General features: G+C 48.7%; 1 protein-coding gene and 1 long non-coding RNA gene across 2 annotated transcripts; both read right to left on the bottom strand.

Moving 5' to 3' along the window:
• Positions 1 to 1542: 1542 nt before the first annotated feature.
• Positions 1543 to 2773, bottom strand: LOC134153232 (uncharacterized). The gene is made up of 3 exons (XR_009961135.1): positions 2699 to 2773; positions 1961 to 2024; positions 1543 to 1627 (listed from the first exon to the last, which is right to left on the bottom strand). It is a non-coding gene; the product is annotated as an uncharacterized LOC134153232 (long non-coding RNA).
• A 13142-nt stretch (positions 2774 to 15915) lies between these two features.
• On the bottom strand, positions 15916 to 17295 carry HTR1A (5-hydroxytryptamine receptor 1A). Its single transcript, XM_062599979.1, has one exon. It carries the CDS (start codon positions 17293 to 17295, stop codon positions 16054 to 16056), a length of 1242 nt encoding a protein of 413 aa, XP_062455963.1. The 3' UTR covers positions 15916 to 16053.
• Positions 17296 to 21424: the final 4129 nt, after the last annotated feature.

Below are 21424 nucleotides of genomic sequence, written 5' to 3'. Positions count from 1 at the left end.
CCTCTCAATTTTGTCTGTTGGCCTGAAGCCAAACAACAGACTTGCTACGGATTTGGGTAAGAGAAAAAGGAGTAATAAAAGGATAAGAGGATGAGGCTAATTGTGATTTAGAAAGAAAACTATCAAAGGGGACAAGCAGCAATAGTGGTAGGTAAAAATATTTCAGACAGGAGCATATTTTAAAATGAGACATTTGTGTCTTTTAAATATCAGATGTGTAGACTGTAATTTACTATTTTATTCCCATAAGTTGTGTTTTCAGTAAACTCTCAAATATATGTGTGTATATATACATATATATATATATATATATAGTACAAAGTCTCAAGAAGAAATCTTTTTCAATTTTCTGTGTCACAAAGCCTGGAAAAACATTCCAGCTTCCCAATTTGAAACTACTATAACCGATGCAAGGTTTGAGGGATTTTTTGATCCTATCAGGTCTCTGAAAATACAAATGCTACTGAGACTAAGCAACAGGCAAGGATGGACGTGGCCACTAACAGCTGAGGCTGCAGGCTGCTGGGGCCAGCAGGAGTGACGGGGTCCCGCACAGCCAGCTCGCGTGCCGCTGTCACGGCACGAGGCTCTTCCAAAACCAAATCTGCAGGACGGAGGGGGCACAAAAGATTAATTTCGCTGAGCCGTTCTTTTAACAATCATGGATCACTCTGGTCACCAATTTTATACCAACCGTAGCTAGTGTCTGAAGCTAAAGTGTTCGTGAAGTCATTAGATATTTGCAGTGTGAGAATTATATGCTTTGCAATCTTGAGGATATCCTAGTCTATTTGTATTATGCAAAGTGAGTGAGCTTTCACACTGTACATAACCTCCTTGCAATAAAAGAAAAGTAGACCAGCATCGTTAAATAAGCCTCATTGTTCTCATATGAACAATGATCTCATCTGGCATCAGGCACAGTAACTATGCTGCTAGGTGAGTTTCTCCCGCTATATTAGAACCACTGATTTTCCTGTTTGTTCCATGCTTTCTTTTACAGAAGAGAAATTGCTTCATTTTGTCAGCTAATGCTTATAGCAGAAAAGAGTTGAATTTGTTCAGGAAAAAACAAGTCAAAATACCTCTGTATTCTGCACTGAGAAGTCTATGGAGAGAGCAGAGACTTTTATTTTTTTTAATAATTAATTCTGATGACCACATATTTCTGAAAGCCAAAGTAATATATTTACAAGACCACAAAAAAAAAACAACCCTGAATGTCCCCTGTATTGTTCCTGTGCAGCAATGTATCAACCTGTGTGCAGTGAATCACTGGTGGGCCATAAATTATGAAATGTTGCAAATGCAGAACATTATGAAAAAATCACAAACCTCCCTGCAATACAGGAAACGAAGAAGATTTGGCAAAAATAAATGTAACAAACATTGAATATTTGCCAGCTTTTATTTGATTGAGGATGGAAACCCTCATGTGAGCATTGCAAAAATGATGTGTGGATCGTTTTCAATAAAATTAGACTATCCTCAGATGATTTTGAAGACTTAGGTGGTCTTCTGATGAATAAAGGTTGTAGAGCTCCAGTAGATATCACAAAGGGTAGCCTTGCCCAGCTGTGCACAGGAGTTTGCCCCATTCAGATCCTGCCACATCTGCCACAGAGGGCTGATGTTGGGATGAGAGGGATACATTAAAGAGCAGACTGTTAAACACAAAGCTGCTGAATTTATTTGTTGCCCTAGTTTGTCCTCAATATGGCACAATTTAGTTTAACTGACTGAAAAGGCCATAAGCAGCCTTAAGCAATACCCATGCGAGAAGATTCAGTAATTAGCTGGGCAAATATACTAGGTACACAAAATATATTATGCAAAAAAATACACTTGTATAACTACTAGTAAGAGCTGGTTATGGTTTTTATTCTCTTTCTTATTAATATGTTGCTAATAAGATTTTCTTTATTAAGAACATTCAGAGAAAGTCTGTACAATTTCATACCTTTAACAGTTGTCCATGGTCCCATCTTGAAAGCTCTTAATTTTTCACAGTGAAACCCATAAGGCTTTGCAAACAGAAGAAGAGACTAAATTAAGAGAAATATTTGTTTACTCAAGTGTACTAACACTACAAAGATCTGCATTTGATTAAGGGAAATCATTAACAGGTTGTTCAATATTACAAGAATGAATGCATTAGATCATATAGATAGTACACCTATAGACAATAATTAAAAATTACTAACTCCATAGTTTGTCCCTTTATTTTTGCTAATACAGAAATTTAACCTTCACTTTAAGCATGTTTTATGTAGCAAAAGGGTTTAATATAAATAAGGACTCATATGAAATATAAAGCCGCTTGAATTCTGCAAAATTCTTTTACAAATAGTCATACTGCAGACCACCGCGCACTTACACCAAACACTCGCCTTAATTAGCTCTTCTGTAGATCTGCATCAGGGGAGCTTTTGCACAAACCTTTGACAAAAGATGATTCCTCACACAAAAATAGGCATTGTGCCTGAGGAAAGAGCACATTCATCCCTAAGTAAGGTTGGCTCTCTACTGGCTGGGTAACATTTCTTCCCTTAAAGAGAGTCTCCTCTACTAAGCCTGTACTAAGGGACAACCAGCTTCATCTCCAGGCGCAGGACAGGAGATAGGCAACACTATCACGAGCATTCAAAGGCGGAGTGCGCAGATGAATACTTGGGAGAAAACGCCTAATCCAACTTACCACCGGCAGTGGCAATGCTACGGCGTCGCGAAGAGGTGGGTGTGAAAATGGTGCGGGTTTGTCCATGGATAGCCTGTGAAAAGAAAAAAAGAACTAAAAATCCTGAGAGATTCACCCACAAGGAACTGCTCAACCTATTCTGCCCAGTAATACACCTGTCTCCACTTCAACCTCTGTATAAAAACATATGAGTAAAGCAAGTATGCTAAGTGCTCCATTTCCATAACATCCTGCTCCGGAAATTACCGTTCCACCCCAAAGCTGCAAGTAATAAGACACAAATGGAAAGTCCTGTGCCCTGGCCAGCTTTCAAAAAAGTGGCCCATTTTAACTGACCTCTCTTTGAATTGTTATCAGAGGGGCAACTTCGATATGCCATAACCTCACAAAGTCCAGATTTGACAAAACATTCCAGAAGAAAATACTGTCTTCTGGCCATTTAACAGCTCCCTTAGATAATTTGGAAATGACTTTTGCTTACATGGCACTGCAAAACCCATGTAAAATTCCTTTACATGGGATCATTTAAAGATTAGTCTCATGGAGGGTTAAAGCTGAGAGACATGGGGGTCAAAAATAATCTTAAATCTTTAAAAAATGCAGCTATAAGACATGAAAGTAACTCTGTTTACAATAATGTGAAGCAACTACTTGACCATGGTTCCTTGGCTTCAGTGGCACAAAGGTAGTAAAATATGACTGAGTGACTTCTATGCCCAGCTACCATTCTGGGAGGAAAATTTTTCCCCGTGGTTGTTTCCTTTTCAGACACCTCTCTATAGATCCAGCTTCTGACTTGTACCATTTACAGATACGGCAATTTCATACCAAAAACATAAGACTTCAGAGCTGGGCAGTGCAACCCATTCATCACACAGCCCCCGTCTGCTGGCGCGCAGATATCCACGCAGCCCAGCCAACCTGATATCGAACCATTTGAATTAATGTGGTTTGACTGCCTGTCTGCCAAGTATTGCAGTCATAAGCCTTCATCTGAAGAGCCATAAGTGGAGAAGACTAACTGGATCTAATTCGAGATAGCAATCCATTTGTCTCTAAAGGATGTTTTCCAGCCTACAAGATACCTCACCCACAAAGGACAGAAATGTGAGCATCTGTAAAAACTACCATATACAGTAGGCTGAAATGCATATATATACATATATATATATATAAAAAAAAAGATTGTGACGTTTCCTCTTTGTTGGAAGGGGCCTGATTGTAAAGATAAATAGGGGAAACTGAGATTACCAGGATGAGACTGGCAATCAGGGAGAGGAACCCAGGGAGCTGGAGGCTCCCGGCTCAGTGCAGACACACAGCCCAGCACTTGGTCTTTATTTGGAGCCTGCCTGAACTATGTGACATTCTCTCACCTGAAGCAGTGCATTAGAAACTGAATAATTCCCTTCCTAACATTTAGGAACAGAGTAAGAACAGACTTCCTCATAGTATTTCAAAACTTCTGCTCCTCAGACTGGCCATAAAATGTAAAGATGGAAAATTTCCCTCTGGGAAAACATTTGGAGCTTTTTTCCATTCTGTCCTGCTCTTCCTTGCCCCCTCAGACTGCTCACCAAAAACTCCCATATGCAGGTCTGTTTATCTACCAGTGCACTCAGCAGTCAGCATTTTGTCTCTGGCATCACTAGTTCATGCGTATTATGGTCAATTTTGGAATCTTTATAAAGTTATATTCTTACCATATAAAACTGATGGTAGACACTGTCCAAAAGGCTTTTTTTTTTTTACATTATTTCTCTCCGATTAAAAAGAATGCCAGTGTGAATGACACGTTTAATAATTGATGATTACTTTATCTAATGCTAGTGCTGAATGTGGCAGGGGACTTCTCTGCACCTCTTCGTCATCCCTTCTTCCAGAGCTTGACTCTCTATTGCAGGCTTGCCTAACATTTGAATTTCATCCGGCTGCAATACAATTTTTATTAAACTTTAGTCTGGTGGGGGACAGGGATTAAGTACTGAAAATCTCATGCATTCCTTCTTGCTGCTCTTGCATGCATTTATAAGCAAGATAGAGGAATTGTGATTCCTTTCAATTTCCTTTTTTGACAGGGAAATAGAAAGAAAAGATGAAGGTAGCACAGACTGTCCTGGCCATTATTGGTATCAAAGGGATTAAACATGACTTGCTTGCTGTGCCTTGTGATTTTGATTGCAAGGATATTGTTTAGCTTCAGGAATAACACTATTTTTATCAGTTTTTTTAGGCTTTCGAATGAGTTGAAGCCAAAACTCATTTTCTATTGGAATTGCTAAAAGTCTTTGCCCCTTCTGGCTGCCTTCTGCATGAGAGTCTAAACATCCCCACAGCATGGTCAAATACCCTTCCTTGAAAGGCGCCCAAAGCACTATCCAGGCTTGTGACGTAGTAATACGTCAGATAGAACTTGCTGGTATTTTTAATAATGCGGATACTTTTTCAACAAAACCGACTTAAATGCATGTCTTTTTTATATTTCAAATTACATCTCTCAATATACAACAAAAGGGGCTAATTTTAGATTTCAAATTCAGGCTTCCTCTGACATGATTTTTTTTCACCTACTTCTTCTGGGAAAAAAAAAAGGATGAAGTTGCAAGGAAGGAAAGACTTTTTGGTTTCTCCTTTGCTCTTCCACACAGTAGATGCACCCTAACACTCATCTTTGTAGTCTTTTTCAGTGCCAAGGGTGCTTCACCTGTCACACCTCTCTCTCTTCCTGAATAGTCCTTAAGTTGGGGTTTTCACTAAAAAATGACTTCACAGGAGAATGACATTCAGATGTGCTGTCAGCAGTACCCTCGAGTCAGCAGCAGAGAACCAGTCCAGGGTGCGGCACCCACGCGTGTACGGATGAACTGCGATACTCTGTGCGGTACAAGAGGAGGAGTCCTAAATGTTTGGGTTTATATGCAAACTCTTTAAATTAACACAATCTCTTTCAGGCTGTAATACAATGAAGAAAAGGTTACATCCTTGTGGCAGGCTGGCAGGTTGTGAACACTTCCCTGGGGAGTTACATCTAGAAGAAGATATACAGTCAAGTTTATAACAGGCAGCATTTGGTATGGATCCACTCCATAATCTTGCTGTCAAATTTTCATTACAATAACTACTGTCCATAAGCAGTGATGCCAAAACCAGTGGTCTGCCAGAATAATAATCACAATAGCTAGCTTTAGGACTGTAAATTTAATGGGCTACTTTGCAATACAACGATGGCTGTAACAAGAATACTGACTAGACTACACAGTGACTGAAGATTGAAATGATAAACTTTACAAGCATTTACAAGTTTACAGACCCACAAAAGAAAAAAAAAACTTTATTCTGGTTGTAAAGTCCTCTACTGAAGATATATATATGAATTACTTTGCTGTCTATCATGATCTACTGTATATTACATTATTTCACATGGCAAAAACAGAGGTTGTAATACATATGCAGTATTCACAGCTTCTGTTTGCATAAGAGTATTACTACATTATTACTGTTATTGCTACTGCTACTAACCCTCTGTATACAATATATCCTAAAATCGACCAACAAAAGGAAAGGAGAAATTCAATAGCTCAGTAAACTGGAAATTTTTCATGCAAGGTGAGCTCTAACCATAATCACCCTTACTTGTTGAAACATAGCAGTCAGTTCACTGAGTTATGAGTGAAATCACATCACAGAACCAGAGGGTGGTTGAGGTTGGAAGGGACCTCTGGAGATCATCTAGTCCAAACCCCTGCTCAAGCAGGATCATCTAGAGCACATTGCACAGGATCATGTCCTGGTGGGCTTTGAATATCTCCAGAGAAGAAGACTCCACAACCTCTCTGGGCAACCTGTGCCAGTGCTCTCTCACTCTCACAGGAAAGGGTAAATTTCCTCATACTCAGGCGGAACCTCCTGTGCTTCAGTTTCGGCCCCTTGCTTCTTGTCCTGTTGCTGGCCACCACTGAAAGAGTCCAGCCCCATCCCTTCCTTAAGGCATTTGCAGACATTGATAAGAACCCCCCCCCCCTTAGTCTTCTCTTCTCCAGGCTGAAGAGGCCCAGCTCTCACAGCTGTTCCTCACAGGGTAGATGCTCTGGTCCTCTAATCATCTTTGTAGCCCTACGCTGGACTCTCTCCAGTAGCTCCATGTCTCTCTTGTACTGGGGAGACCATAACTGGACACAGTGCTCCAGATGTAGCCTCACCAGGGCTGAGCAGAGGGGCAGGATCACCTCCCTCCACCTGCTGGCAACACTCTTCCTAATGCACTCCAGAATACCATTGGCCATCTTGGGGCCACAAGGGCAGATTGCTGGCTTTTGATCAACTTGTCATTCACCAGCACTCCCAGGTCCTTCTCTGCAGAGCTGCTCTCCAGAAGGTCGGCCCCCAGCTTGTACTGGTGCTATGGGGTTATTCCTCCCTAGGTGCAGGACCCTGCACTTGCCCTTGTTGAACCTCTTGAGGTTCCTCTCTGCCCAGCTCTCCAGCCTGTCCAGGTCTCTCTGAATGGCAGCACAGCCCCCAGGTGTGTCAGCCACTCCTCCCAGCTTGTTACCATCAGCAAACTTGCTGAGGAGGCACTCTGTCCCCTCATCCAGGTCACTGATGAATAAGTTGAACAAATAAGTTGAACATCATTACTTTTCATTTTTTTATTTACCAAAATCTGAAGGAGGTCCTTAGAATGAAATAGGATTGCCTCCCTTTCCATGGAATATATCACTATCCTGCTTTTTTTTCTTTTTAAATAAAATACAACTACTGAAAATTGAAATGTTTAATTTGTATTTTCCAACTAGAGAGGCAAGTCATGTGTAGGTCTTTCCGTATTTGAGTGAAACAATAAAAGGAATATTATGTATTATAAAGCTATCAGTGTTCTCTGTTGCAATGCAGGTGCATTTTTAACTATCCCATAATCCACTGTTAAGATTTTTCCCCCTTAACAAGTTATTACCCAGTTATTATAACACGTTATATATAACAAGTTATTACTTCAGCACTCTAGTAGTTTTGCAGGGCAGCAGTAGATTGAATATGACTCTGTAAGCAGGCCCCTCACGCGCCGCCTGTGCCTGACGTGGCATCGCAGCCAAGGCGAGTGGTGAGACCCGGTGCGCTTGCAGCACGGTGCAGAGTCACAGCTGGAAGTGCTAAACTATACCACAAGCGGCACTGCTGCCTCGGAAATACTTGTGTTTGGACACCAATTTGATATGGTGGGGAACAGCTTAGTCAAAATGCCACTTTTGTATAAAATATATGAAGTTTGTTATGAGCAATTGTAAAATTCTATAACATCTGTGAATTATTTAAACTCTGAACATGGCTACAGATTTTTACACTGTCATTCTTACATAATTTCCTGAGGTCAATATTAACAATGTGCAAGATGACAGAAACTGTTTTTAAGTCACTGAACGCAGCTGCATTTTATTGCTTGAAACATTTTTCTACACTGAGTGGCTCATAAAGCAGGTGATTAAATCCAGAAGAGACAAGATGTTACCTGTCTTTAATAATTTAAAACAAATCATATTATTAAAGTGACCTATTATGACAGATCAGATTAGGTGCATATTCTGTTATGATGCTATAAAAATGTTATGACATCTTCAGAAACATCCTCTATACAATCCTTAAACATTTACTTAAATTTTATAGGGAAACATCATTTTGCCTGGCTCTGCTAATAAAGCAGCAGCTCTAGAAGGGGCTGATGGAGAGACAGCAAGTGCTTGTTACCCCCCATTTCCCCTGCTAAAGCCAGGCAGGGCTTGCACTGATCCACACAAATCTGATCTTTAAAATCACAAATTTGCACAAATCTGATTTTTAAAAATGTTTTGTGGGGCCTCATAGACAGACTCACAATAATTTCACCATAGTGATTTTGAAAAATTAGAGAACACTTACCCAGCAATTTTGAGCAATCTGCTAGCTTGCCCACAGGAAAGAGGGGGAAATAAATTTTATAGGCTATTGAAAAAAGCTGTTTCAGGCAACTATCCCACAGATTTTCACAGCAGGTGAATGCAGCTGAAGTACAGTGTGGGAAGTTGCCTCTTTCACCTGCACAGTGTTTTGTTTAAATGCTTGCGTGCTCTACAATAACAAAACGGGTAGTGTTATCAGCTGGCTCAAAGCAAAACAAACCAAATTTGTGCCTTCTGCAATTCTTCTGAAGACAGCAGCACTCTTCAAGGGAGCCTTCGTCCAGTTTCCTGCTTTTCCGTTTGCTATCTGGGTGTTTATTCCTCTGTACACAAGATGGTTAAAACAGCAACCCAGTCCAACCGAGGGCAGCTTTGACCCGGCGGTTCCCACTCTACCACCAAGTCCCTCGCCATCTAACCACAGGATCATAGTGGTGACACCACAGATGTAGATAACGTGATAACATGATACTAGAGAAAACAGCTTCATATCCTAAATACAGTACTTATCAAAATGGGCAATTTGTGCATGTCTTACAGTTAAATGGGTTCTGCTGATTTTTTAGAGAGAATTTCCCCTATTAAAGGGTTAGAGAGAACCAGACTGAATATTACACACTCTCAGACAGCTAAACCCAGTCCCAAAGCGGTAAGCACTCTGCTTTTGCATGAGCGGTCCTGAAAGCAGGAACGCCATCCATGGATACCACCAGCTGTTTGCAGGTCTCCCTGGCCAGGACACCAGGCACCCCAGCAAGCCCAGGCTGTCCCAGCGTGGGAAGACAAGACTCTGCCACGTCCCTGGGGCAGGTGTGTGCCGCTAACGCAGGAGCCGTCCGCTGCAAGGCTGGCAGGGATGGGAATTCAAAAGGAGAAGGGAAAGCCACATGCTCGGCTTGAGCAAAGCTCGTGTAGCTCTTAGGACTGGGTAGAATAACAGCAGAGCATAGAGATGGAGGCAGTTTTCTACAGAAATTCAACCAGATGAGACCATTTTTGGCTCAGCCCCCATCCTGAGGCTTACTGTAAAATAAACAGATGGAGACCAAAGGGCCACCAACCTGAAGGCAACATCCAGCCTGGCATTTCTTCTGCACAAGACATAAATTTTGTACAATCCCTGGCTGAGACTGGTGTCTGGATAAGAGGCTGAAACTGAGTCCGCACACTTCCAAGTGCAGTCCAAGCACTGCATCTGACAGACTGGGTGTCTGCCTTCAAATCCAACGTCACCTGGCAGCATTCTTCCAAAGTCTTGACTTCAAAGACACAACGTTTTTATGTCAAATTTAATAACTTTCCAAACATTTCATAACCCACTTCAATTCAAAAGACCTATGCTTGGACCACAGCATTTCAAGCAGACAGATATCCAAAATACTTCTTTTTTTGTCCCTGAGTAGTTTTAAATCATAGCCAGCTACTTAAATATCAAATTGAAAAATGACATTTTGCTTCTGAGCTGCTTGATCATAGTATAATCTAGCTCATTCCTACAAAGCTGAAAGGTGACTTCAGATTTCAGTTTAAAATTAGATTGTGGACCACATTCCCTACTGACAAAATGTCCAAAATGGTATAACACACTGTATGATATTACTTCAAGTCCAATATGTACAAACTCACTTCCACCTACTTAAACCCCCCCAAACCACGGCATGAATGCCAAAGAGGGGGAATAAGGTACAAGCTAAATTAGGGCACAGATAACACCTTTAGCTTACATCATCTTCATCTCTTCTGTGTGTACGTTACAGATCAACAGAGTGGGTGTAAATAGCTCTAAGAATGTGAAAGTCTATTTATAAAGATTATATCGACTCTGTCTAATAGCAAAATATGCTTCAACTACTGCTTAGCACAAACAATAAGACAAGATTTTATTACAGAGGGAGCAGATATTGACTCTGCTTATGTTGTCCACATTTCCATTACAGGATTCTTGTGCCTTCTCATTTTGTTTGTTTGCTTGAGGGAATGTGTTTTCCTTTTTAAGACCCTCACTATTTTCAGTAGTTTTGAGACACTTGGGAGTACCATCTGGGTGATCATGTGCCTTTTTCTCTTTTTTTCACTCTTACCAAATTTTGTTCAGGTTTAGTAATTTTTAAAGCATTTTATAATCCATCTGTTTCCCATCCCTCATTTACATTCTGCAGGACAATGTTGACAGCCTGCCAAAGTGCCTTGGCACAGACATCTGCAAGGCCAGGATTTGTAGCCACATGTAAATGTTTGTAAAGCTTGAGTTGCCAGTCTTCTGAGAGCCTCAACATTTTGCTTTGGTGTGAATTGAGAGGTACAAAAATAATAACAAATCCTCTGTCACCCACTTCTCAAGTCAAGAAGCCACTCCAGTAAGTCAAATGGTTTTGACCTCATTCCAGCTATGGAAAGTACCGTGCACAGAAGTTTTTTGTATTGGAAACAAGCAAGGCCATGCTATGTACGGCCTTGTGCCGCTTTGTGGCCGGCCGTCCCACCGGCTGCTCAGGGAGAAAATGAGCTCAGCCGCAGGCAGCAGGGCAAGGTGAAGCTCACGGCAGGCTACACACGACCTGTCCTGAGCTGCGATCCTACCAAAGTTAAGAGAATTACAAGCCATGAAGTTTGTTGGATTTCATAACCATTTGCGAAGGGCACAGCAGGGAAAAAAACATGTCTAATCACAAGATATGGTAAGCATATTTTTACCAGGCTTACATGGCGTATAGGATAAGCAAATGACACATATGATAAGGAAAAGAGCCCATGGTGTGCTAAGGGGGAGGTGGAAGCCCAACAGGACCATTTTGGATCCAGCAAACCAGCGCTGAGCAGCGCTGCCTGCACACAGTTCAGAGAGTAGCTGTGACCTGCTGGCTGAAATAAACCTTGTTTCACAGCGTGTTTATTGTCTGTATCATCTCTCCCTCCTCCTGTTTCTGGCCGTGACTTGGGAGATTCTTCAAAACTACATAAAAATATATACCTAACGGACAGCTCTTGAGCATTACTGATGCCTGTAGGTAAACAGCATTAGTTACAATCAGAAACTCCTCTAAGACGATGCTTGAGACAAGCAGCTTCCTTGCCCTTCTCTTTCCCCACATTTAGGATACAGTTTTAACTGTTGATGGCAACATCATTTCAGGATAAGTGGATCCTTTGGGACAGTATCTTGTGCTTGTGCTGTTTCCCTCACATTCAGATTAAAACTTCCATCCCAGCACAACAATTTTGCTGTGAAAGTATGATGGGTCTGACAGCTTTTAGATTTTGCAGAGCCCCACTAGGACTGATCCAGTGCTTCACAATAGGCATTTTTCTTCATTTCCTTCAGCCATATTTGAAGAGGTAATAGCCTCCCAAATTCTTTAAAATGCTTCCCTGAGCATCCAAGAAACAGAAATTCATTCCTAGCATCATTTTGGTTTCTTCTCTCTGAAGGGTGAATTTTTTGGTTATGTGTTTTAATGTAAGATTCACAATGTTGCCCTGAGCAATGCTTAGAAAAAAGACATTTGAAAGTGCAGATTCTAAAGAGTAGATTTTTAACTAAGAGGACGTGGGGAGGGAGGCTGGGAAACTGGCCTGGGGGGTTGTTTTTGCTGTTGTTTTTACCAGATCTATAGAATGTTTTTTATCAGGATAGGAATGCCAGGAAAAAATGGGGCAGGGGGTAAATGTTTCCAGAGGAAGACTTTTATTTAAACAGGTGAAATTACAGTCATAAAGCCTATTTTACTCTTTGCACTAATAAAGATTATACCAGCACGTGTCCTTCCCTTCCTCCTACCCCCTTCCTCTCCTCTGTCCCCACCAGAAGAGTTGGCCAGTGTAAGTGTGCTGGGATAGCTCTGCCAATACATCCTGTCAGATGTATGTTCATACCCTAATTCAGCCTGGACTGGAGCCACAGAGCATATGAAATTCTAAGTTATGAGACCTTCTTCTGGTTTTACTGCAGTCTAAAGAAACATTTTTAAGGGCAGAAAAATGTTAAAGCATCTCTATCTATACCTGTCCTTGGGATTAACAATTGACTCAAGTTGTTAAAACTCAATTTTCTGCATTCTGTTTGAGGCATAAAAGCTTTTACTTGCCAGTTGGATTTTTCTTTATTCATTGCTTGAGCTTCCATAGGCCTTTTAAAACTGAAATGAAGCTTTCTAAAATGTGAGGAGGATGCTCGTTAGTGGAGCAAATCCAATACTGCAATGAGCCACAAATATTGATTTGATATAGAACTGATTCCTTCTTTTAAAAGCACTAAATCCTCTGTTTGTTTGTTTTTTGTTTAATCTTGGTGGAAATCAAATTAGGAATGCGAAAACTACAGCACAGAAACAAAATGCCCCATCTTTGAAAGCCGATTGTTTCTTCCCCGCATTACAGAATCTAAACTGGGGTGGGGGGGGGAGAAAAAGGTAAGGGAAAACAGAGCGAACGAGAAATGCAAAACTCTGGGGAGAAACGTGCCCCCCCCCCCCCCCGACGCCAGGGCAGGTTTCACTGCCGCGGCGCGGCGGCGCTCGGGGCCGCGGGAGACGCAGCTGCGGGCTGCGGGGGGCCGAGCGGAACCGGGCCGAGCCCGCCGCCGGCCCCGGCGCCCCCCCCCCCCCCCCCCCAGCCGCCGCTTGCCCCCGGCGCCCCTCGCCGGCTGTTCGCTGCCTCTCGGGTGCCTTTCGCCGGCGGGCACGCCTGCCCCCTCCGCTCTCCCCGGCTCCGGGCTCTGCAGCCGGGAGCGAGAGCCCGGCCCGGCGCCCGGCAGCAGCGGCGGCGGCCCCGGAGCGCTGCTCCCGCCGGAGCCCCGCGCGGAGCCGGGGCCGAGCCGCCCCGACGGCGCCGCGTGTCTCTCCACGCCAGATCCGCGTCCCCCTCGCGGGTCGGTTCAGCTCACTGACCGACCGAGCCGCTGTCGCCCGCTGGCTCACGACCGGCCTCGCTTCGTTTCCCGGCCGAGGAGAGGCGGGGAGGGCGGCGGGGCTCCGCGCCGCCCTCCGTCCCGGCCGCGGGAGCGGGGGCGCGGCGCCGCTCCGGTGCGTCCCCTCGAGCATGGAGGGAGCGTCTGCGCTTGGAGAAAGGCGCCCAGCTGGACGGCGGCAGAGCGGCTCTCACCGGCCCCCCCAAGCCACAGGGACCTTCCCGAGCCCCCAAGTTTCCCCCTCCCTCCCCAGCCGGGGGCCGCGGCCTGGCCCAGCGCCGGCGGCAGAGCGGCCCCGCGGGCCGGGCTCTGCGCGCACGGACGGGGCGCTGCCCCCGGAGCCCCTCACATCGGGCACCAGCAGTTTAGCGAGCGGATTTCCCGTCGGAGACCTCTCCGGGAGGCTGTCGCTCCGAGGGCCGCTCGGAAAATAAAGTAGTTCTGCAACCGTGGGAGGAAAACGTCAGATTAACCAGGTGTGCTGGCAGGCGGAGCAGCCTCCCTCGCTTCTCCCGGCTCGGGACCCGCTCTCTGAAGCGGAGCCCGCGGAGGCAGCAGAGGGGTGTGAGAGGGGAAGGGCGGCACAGGGACTGCGCCCCCAGGCCGCACCGGCCCGTGGGGCTCCGTGCAGGCGCGGCTCCTTGGCCGGCTCCCGGCGGCGCGGGGCGCAGGCAGGGAGCTCGCGGGGGCCTGCGCTCACCCTCTCACACCGGGGAGCGCTGCCCGGCAGCTCGCAGGGAAGGGGAAGCGCGCAGGAACGCGCCCGCCGGGGCCCCGGGAGCCGGCGGAGGCGGCGAGGGGACCAGCCCCGCTGCGCCGCGCTCCCGCCGCGCCCGCTGCGCGCCGCCGGCCTGCGGCTCTGCCTCACGCCTCGCGGTCGCAAGGGACTCAACTGCCAGGAAGTTGTTTCTGCACCTAAATCATTGCAGACTCACTTTTCTGGCACTTTGACGCTCAAAAAACATCTAGGACGCATGTGCTTGGGAGTGATCAAAGAGAAGATAAGATCAAAGATCACTTTAATTGCGAAAATGAGGTCAAATCAGATTTTCAGAAAATCAGCTATGTATCTGAGGCTGTTAAGAGCTCAATTGTCGTTTAATGTAAGCGGTTTAAGTTCAGAAATGACCGGACACTTACATTCACGTGACGCACAGGTTTAACATTCCCTTTTTACCTATAGGTAATACAGATTACACAAACTAAACAGGAAAAAAATAGATATGTGTGTATTTGGTCAAGCATTCGGGCCCGCGGCGCCGCCGTGCCCTGCCCCGCCGGAGGCACGGAGCGAAGGGGGCAGGCGGGGGGCAGGCTGCCGTCAGCCCCGCCGCCGTGCCCCCCCCCCCTCCGCGGCCGGAGCGAGGCGGGGAGAGGGGAGCGCCCCGGGATTTTGTGGGGACGGGACGGGCCCGGCTAGGGCCGGCGCTGCGTGGCGCTCGCCGCTGCGCTGGAAGCCCCCCCGGCCCCAGCCCTGGCCGCCGAGCGACCCCCCCTCCCTCCCGGGGCCGCCGCCGCCGCGCTCGCCCCTCCCCGCTGCGCGCACATGGCGATGTTGTGGTTCATTGCTGGGGGGCGGGCTCCGAGCAAGCTGTGCCGCAGCTGGCTGCCTCCGCAACGTCTCCGGAGAAACTTTGGAGCGTCTTTTATTATTATTATTTTTTATTAAAAAAATGCGTCGCTACTTTGCAGGCTGCCTAAACTCTCTGCACCGCGGCGTGTGCGGTCAACTCAGAGGCGGCCACACGACGCCAAGCGTTTCCCGAGTGGGAAACCCTCGGGCAAAGGCTTCACAGCAAGCCAACTGCTTGTAATTACGCGTGCGGGAATTACTTCGGGTTTATCCCCGTCCCCTTCCCCACGATGCAAAGGGGGAAGCCCGATGTACGGGGAGGTCCGAACACCACGCGCGTTACGCAGCCGGCAGCGTTGCTGGAAGTACCTTGCGAGGCTGCAGAACACGGTCGCTTCTCCCCAGAGTAAATCCACTTGCCAGCTTCAGAGCCCGGGCGGCGCCGAGCCCAGAGCCCCCTCCTCCACTCCGGGAGTCGCCTCAGGCTTCGTACTTACTCGGCCGGACCCGGTTCGGGCTCGGAGCTCCCCGCCGTCTTCTTTTAAATCCGAGAAGAAAAACCGACACGGCGGTTTTCTGCATAGGGTGGTTTATTTTTACCGATGCTACTCGGGCAGACAACGTGGTTTACAGCGACCACAAGCAAAGATCTGCAAACCCCAAGTCTACCTAGAATGACGGAAGGGAGGGAGGCGGCAGCGCCGGCGCCCGGGAGCGGCCCCGGCGAGGCGAGGGTGCCCTGGTCCCCGCCGGTCCCCGCCTCGGGCCGGGCCGGGCCGGCGGGCGAAGCCGCTCGGGGCTCGCCGGGAGGCGGCTGGGTGCCCGGCGCCCCCCCGCCGGAGCGGGGGCCGACCCGGAGGCCACACACTTCAGCGGGGAGGGTAGGAGGATGGAGCGAGTGGCAGGAGCCCCCCCCGGCCCGGCCCGGCCCGGAGCGGCGGGTTCACCGCCTGCAAAATTTGCACTTGATAATTTTCTTAAAAGCACTTTGGAAGTCTTTGTTGAAATAGGCATAGATGATGGGGTTGAGGAGGGAGTTGGAGTAACCCAGCCAGTTGATGACTGCCCCCAGCCACTCGGGCATGTAGCACTTACTGTCACAGAAGGGCAGGACCAGCGCCACGATGAAGAAGGGCAGCCAGCAGAGGATGAAGGTGCCCATAATGATGCCTAGGGTCTTGACAGTCTTCCTCTCCCGGGACAGAGCCATCCTCCGCTTGGCCTCCGTGTTCTTCTCGTTGCGCCGCTCGAAGGCGGGCACCGGCGGGGAGCCGCCCGCCTCGCTGGGCAGCGGCAGGTGAGTCTTGCAGGAGCTGTTGCAGGGCCGCACCTCGATGATCTCCAGCGCAGCCCCGTCCTCGCCCCGCCGCACCGCGCCGTTGACACAGGCGGCGGGCTTGGGCTCCGCAGTCCGCCGCCAGCCCCTGCCGGGCTCCCCGTTGCTTTTCCGCTGCAGGGCGGCCGGCGAGAGGGGGAGGCAAGTGTCGGAGGTTTGCTTCTTCTCCGCTTTCTTGACGGTCTTGCGGATCCTGAAGCGGGCCGCCCTGAAGATGCGGCCGTAGAGCACCAGCATGAGGAGCAGCGGGATGTAGAAGGCGCCGAAGGTGGAGTAGATGGTGTACCCATGGTCCTTGCTGATGGTGCAGGCGTCGGGGTCCGAGCGGTCCTCGGGCGTCCTCCAGCCCAGCATGGGCGGGATGGATATCAAGAAGCCGATGAGCCAGGTGAGGCTGATGAGCACGGCGGCCCGCCGCGGGGTCCGCTTGTTGACATAGTCGATGGGGTCCGTGATGGCCCAGTACCTGTCCAGGGCGATGGCGCACAGGTGCAGGATGGAGGAGGTGCAGCACAGCACGTCCAGGGAGATGAAGATGTCGCAGGTGACCTGCCCCAGCGTCCACTTGTTCAGCACCTGGTAGAGGGCCGCCATGGGCAGCACCAGCACGGACACCATGAGGTCGGTGACGGCCAGCGAGCCGATGAGATAGTTGGCCACGTTTTGCAGGGAGCGCTCCAGGGCGATGGCCGCGATCACGCAGGCGTTGCCGCTCACGGCGCACAGGATGAGCGTGCCCAGGAGCAGCGAGGTGAGCAGCTGGTAGCCCAGGGTCACCTCGGCCAGGCCGGGGCCGCCGGCCCCCTCGGGGGAGCGCTCTGGGGAGGTAGTGTTGCTGGACACATCCATGCCGGGCGGGGGGGCCGCTTCAGGAGACGGACATGGGCAGAGGCGCCGGTCACTTGTGGGCTCCCCTGGCAGGAGGCATCGCCGCCCCGTGCGCTTTGGCCACGCTGGGCCCCCCCCCCCGCCGCCCCTCCCGCCCCTATATAGCGCGGCGGGAGGCGGCCGAGGCGCGGAGGACGGCGGCTGCCGGAGCCGCCCCGCGCCCGCCCATCGCGGCTGCCGCGGCCCGGCGCGCAGCCCCGGGGGGCGGCGGGGGCCTGCCTGCCTGCCTGCCTGCCTCCGGCCCCGGCCCGGCCCGGCTCCCCGCGCCGCGCTCCGCTCCGCTCCGCTCCTTCCTGCGCTGCCTCTGCGCTCTCCCTCGCCGCCTCCCTCTTCCCCTCCCTCCTGCCTCCCCTCCCCTTCCCCCCGCCCTTCCGCGGGGGGGTGTCGCGGGGTCGCCGCTGGCGGGCCGGAGGCGCCCCCGCCGCCCCTGCCCGGCGGGGAGGGCGCGGAGCCCCCGCCGCCCCCGGCCGCCGCTCCGCCCGGCCGCCGCGGCCGGGGCTCCCCCGAGGGGGCGGCGCCGGCCACGCGCGGGGCCGGCCGCGGAGGGGCTCCCCGGGGGGCGGGGGGGGCTCGGGGGGGGGGGTGGGCGCTGCGCGGGCCGGCGGCAGGCGCGGAGCGAGGGCGACGCTCCGCGCCGGGGCGCGCATCGCCCCCTGGCGGCGGCGCGGGGGGAGCCGCGGCGCGACCCAGCACGCCGGGCAGAGCTCCCCCGCCGCCGTTTCCCCTCCCTCCCCCCCGTGGGAGCCCCACTCGAGATCATTCCCACCCCAGCGTCCAGCCGCAGGGCTCCGCGCTCCCCGCGGAGACACGGCGCTGCGGGGCGCCCGGGCCGGAAACTGCGGTGCAGCACACTGCTGAAATCGCTGTCCTCGGAGGAAGAGCAAAACCGAAAAAAGGGGGGAAAAAATCCTCCCCCAGAGGAGGGGGGCAGGCTGAGTCTGTAAGAGAGCGAAATGAGAGAAATATCTCTGGGAACAATCTTGAATAAAGAGCGTCAGACTGACACATCCTAAGTCAATCAGTTAATACCCAGCAAACAGCCCGAACAATCGTAAACCTGGGAAGCATCCTCTGTCACGTAAAGAAAAAGGGGGGAAAGTGCTGTGGTTGCCAGCCTTAACTTTAGCTGCCCGTGGAAGCTGAAAGCAAGCCCTACGACAGAAAGTTATGCGGCAAGGTTTCCATCATCTTGCAGCTCAGTATTTTTAATGACGTTAGAGCATCTTTCACTCTAGTTCGCACTTGTGCCATGCAAAGTCAGAAAACGCAGAAAGCCAAATAAGTAAGTGCTTAACTGCAAGATTTTGCCAGACTCTATCTTAATCAAACTGGCGATGAGGACCCCAGAGCCAGGCTTTGCGCACACAGTCGCGTTTCTTCATCTTTTCTGTCAGCGCTGAAAAATACGGCTGAGCTCCTAACTTCCCAAAAGCTGGGTAGATTTCGGTCAGTTCCTCTTCACGAGAAGACCTGACCACACTCGTCCGCCTCCAGGCTTGCAACCTCTGCTGTTTTAAATGGTCGAGGCACGGAGATGGGCTGGATGAGCCCTCAGACGTGCGCGCTCTGCAGTGGGGGCCGCGCAGGGGAGATTCAAACCAGAACGCGGCAGTGACCGACACGGAAGCGTCCTCCGCGCCCTCGCTACCAACGCCTGCTCTTTCCTCCGTTACGTCTCCTGCACCGCAGAGCCACGCCTGGCTTCTGAGCAACTGGCTGTTCAAAGCCCCCCTTTCCTTCAGTGAAACGAAAATTTGTCCTTCTGCTTGTTTCGAGCCGGTTTGATGCCACGAAGACAGCGCCCGGCTGGGTGGCAGGAAGCCGCGCCGCAGCCGCGCAAGGCGCTGGAAGCCCACGAAAGCTCTTGCAGAAACTGGTGTCAGAGGTGTTTTGCACTGACCTGGCCAAGCGAAGTCAACCCCAGGCGCTTTTTGCCAAGAACAACCAGTGGGGCCCTTTTCTCGCTTGAAATCTTTTACATCGGCTCTGCTTTTTGGATTTTTTTTTCCCAGCCACCACAGTCATTTCACTCTGAATTACACTGAGAGGCAAGTTTGGCAACCATGAAGGAAGGGGAGGGAGTAAGAGGTGGAAGATGTAGACGAAAAGAAAACTCTTTTGATGTGATAGCGTCTCTAATCCTACTAAGCATTTACACAGCAAAATGCTGTTTAAACTTTTAAACAGCTAAATGAGGTGCTAATGTGTTTAGATAACCTAGGTGAGGCAACTAGGGAAATCCTTAAAGAAAATCCATCGTCTCATAAAATCCAAGCTGACTTGAGAGCAAATGAAATCCTAACACCGCACAACTTAAAAAAAAAATCAATTAAAATATTAGATAATGTTATTCAGTTACGACATAGCTGCAGCAAACGAGGATCTTCAGTAAGTACAAAATGAAAAAGCATTAACAATCATGGAAGAAGATGCTTTCTTTCACAATTTCGTTCTACACACTTCAGAAATGGGAACGGCTGCTCTCAGATTATGGCTGTATTATCTGTTTCCCAGAGTGAAACTGAAATGTTGCAATTTGATGGCAGTGTTTTGTTCATGTGGTTGCAAACTATACTTTGGGTTGAAAAGGAGTTTTATTTTTCGACATTCAGCAGGATAAAATACAGCGCTTGTGTTAAAAAAGAAAATATATTCCATTAATGGTTTCAACACGAATGAGCTTTGCTACGGAGCTAAGGAAATTAATGTTTTCAGTTCACTGAAACTAATCCAGTATGTGCAGTTTTCTGTGGAAGAGCTTCCAAACAGGTGGAAGAGAAGATTGCCAGGAGACAACCTACCAACTACAGCCTTCTTGAATTTTCCCATTAGGTATCTCAGAAATAGAGCCAACAGAAATTAGCATCACTCCACTCTGTTCAAAAACCTTTTGAAGAACAGCTATAACTGTAAAATACAGAAAAGAGAATAGGAATTTCACGGCTGAGCCGACTCTGCCATTGAACCCTCTCCCCTCCATGTAAGCACACATATTTCGCTATGAGAGGTCCACTTCAGACGACCTGCTTCACGTATCTCACATTTCATAAACCACAAAATGTATTACAATACTCTGCAGCAACTTTAAGCTTTGTCGTACAATAGGCCAAAAACAATACGAAGGGAGCAGGAAAGTTTAAGGGCATTGCTGTTGTTGTAGTCCTATACCTCTCAGCCAGACAAATCTGGAGCAAAATGATTCCAAGTTTGGCAATCTGTTTAGTCCTGACTTTGTGAGCAAGATGAGCCAGCCAGAAACCTGAGTGGCTTCCAAAACCAGCAGCAGAATCATTCCCTGTGCGCTGTTTCTAGCTGTGGCCAGTTCCTGAAGCTCTAGAGGACATTCAATTTATGTATCAAGGAGGGAGAAAATCCCTCTTCAAACCTGCATTTAGTGTCCTTGGAATTAATACAGTACAAATTCAGAATACATACAGCACAATAAACAAGCCTAAATTTCCAACTTTTGAATCACCACGGAGTGCTATCTCATTATCCTTTCCCTAAATTTATCAATTTCTATCTTAAGACATTTAAGGTTTATTTGTCAATTTTCAGGGGGCTGTATAAAAACTTTTTTCCTGATCAGAAATCTTTCAAAATCTATTATAACTCCCTAGCTGATTGTGTACCACTATCCTCTAACTTACACAGCTCTTTCCACATCCTTGGCCTTTACTTTGAATCACAACTGGCACTAAGCAGAAGCAAAAGTGAGCTCACTCCTGCTAAACTACTCGGCTCTTTCTGTACCACCTTCTCCAGAGCTCACCTTCTTGTTCAGCTCAGAGCCGATTAGCTCTTGCCCACAGGGCCATATACTGGAGGTCAGGCCTGGCGAGATTTGCTAGCTCTGTGCTGTGCTGCTTCCTGGCTTCAGCACGTCTTGAGAGCAGCACAGCCAGGTTCCCATGCTGCTGACTCAGTCCGGCCTCTGATGGCTCTGCACTGAGTCCAGTGGGGTTTCTGCTCCCTCTTCATTGCTCTCTTTATTTTGTAAGAACCCACTATATAATGTGGGCCCCATAACCCAGAGGAATAACCTGAATGATGGAGGAATAACCACCATCTCAGAATATTAGCAAGTCAG

This window comes from Rhea pennata, chromosome Z, assembly GCF_028389875.1.
Source record: "Rhea pennata isolate bPtePen1 chromosome Z, bPtePen1.pri, whole genome shotgun sequence".
Lineage (NCBI taxonomy): Eukaryota > Metazoa > Chordata > Aves > Rheiformes > Rheidae > Rhea > Rhea pennata.
The sequence above is the reverse complement of the archived record's forward strand: the minus strand, read 5'-3'. Positions and strand labels throughout refer to the sequence as shown.

Bases quoted from the DNA above. Each gene is read 5' to 3' on its own strand.
- HTR1A (XM_062599979.1), bottom strand. From the start codon at position 17,295: ATGGATGTGTCCAGCAACACTACCTCCCCAGAGCGCTCCCCCGAGGGG.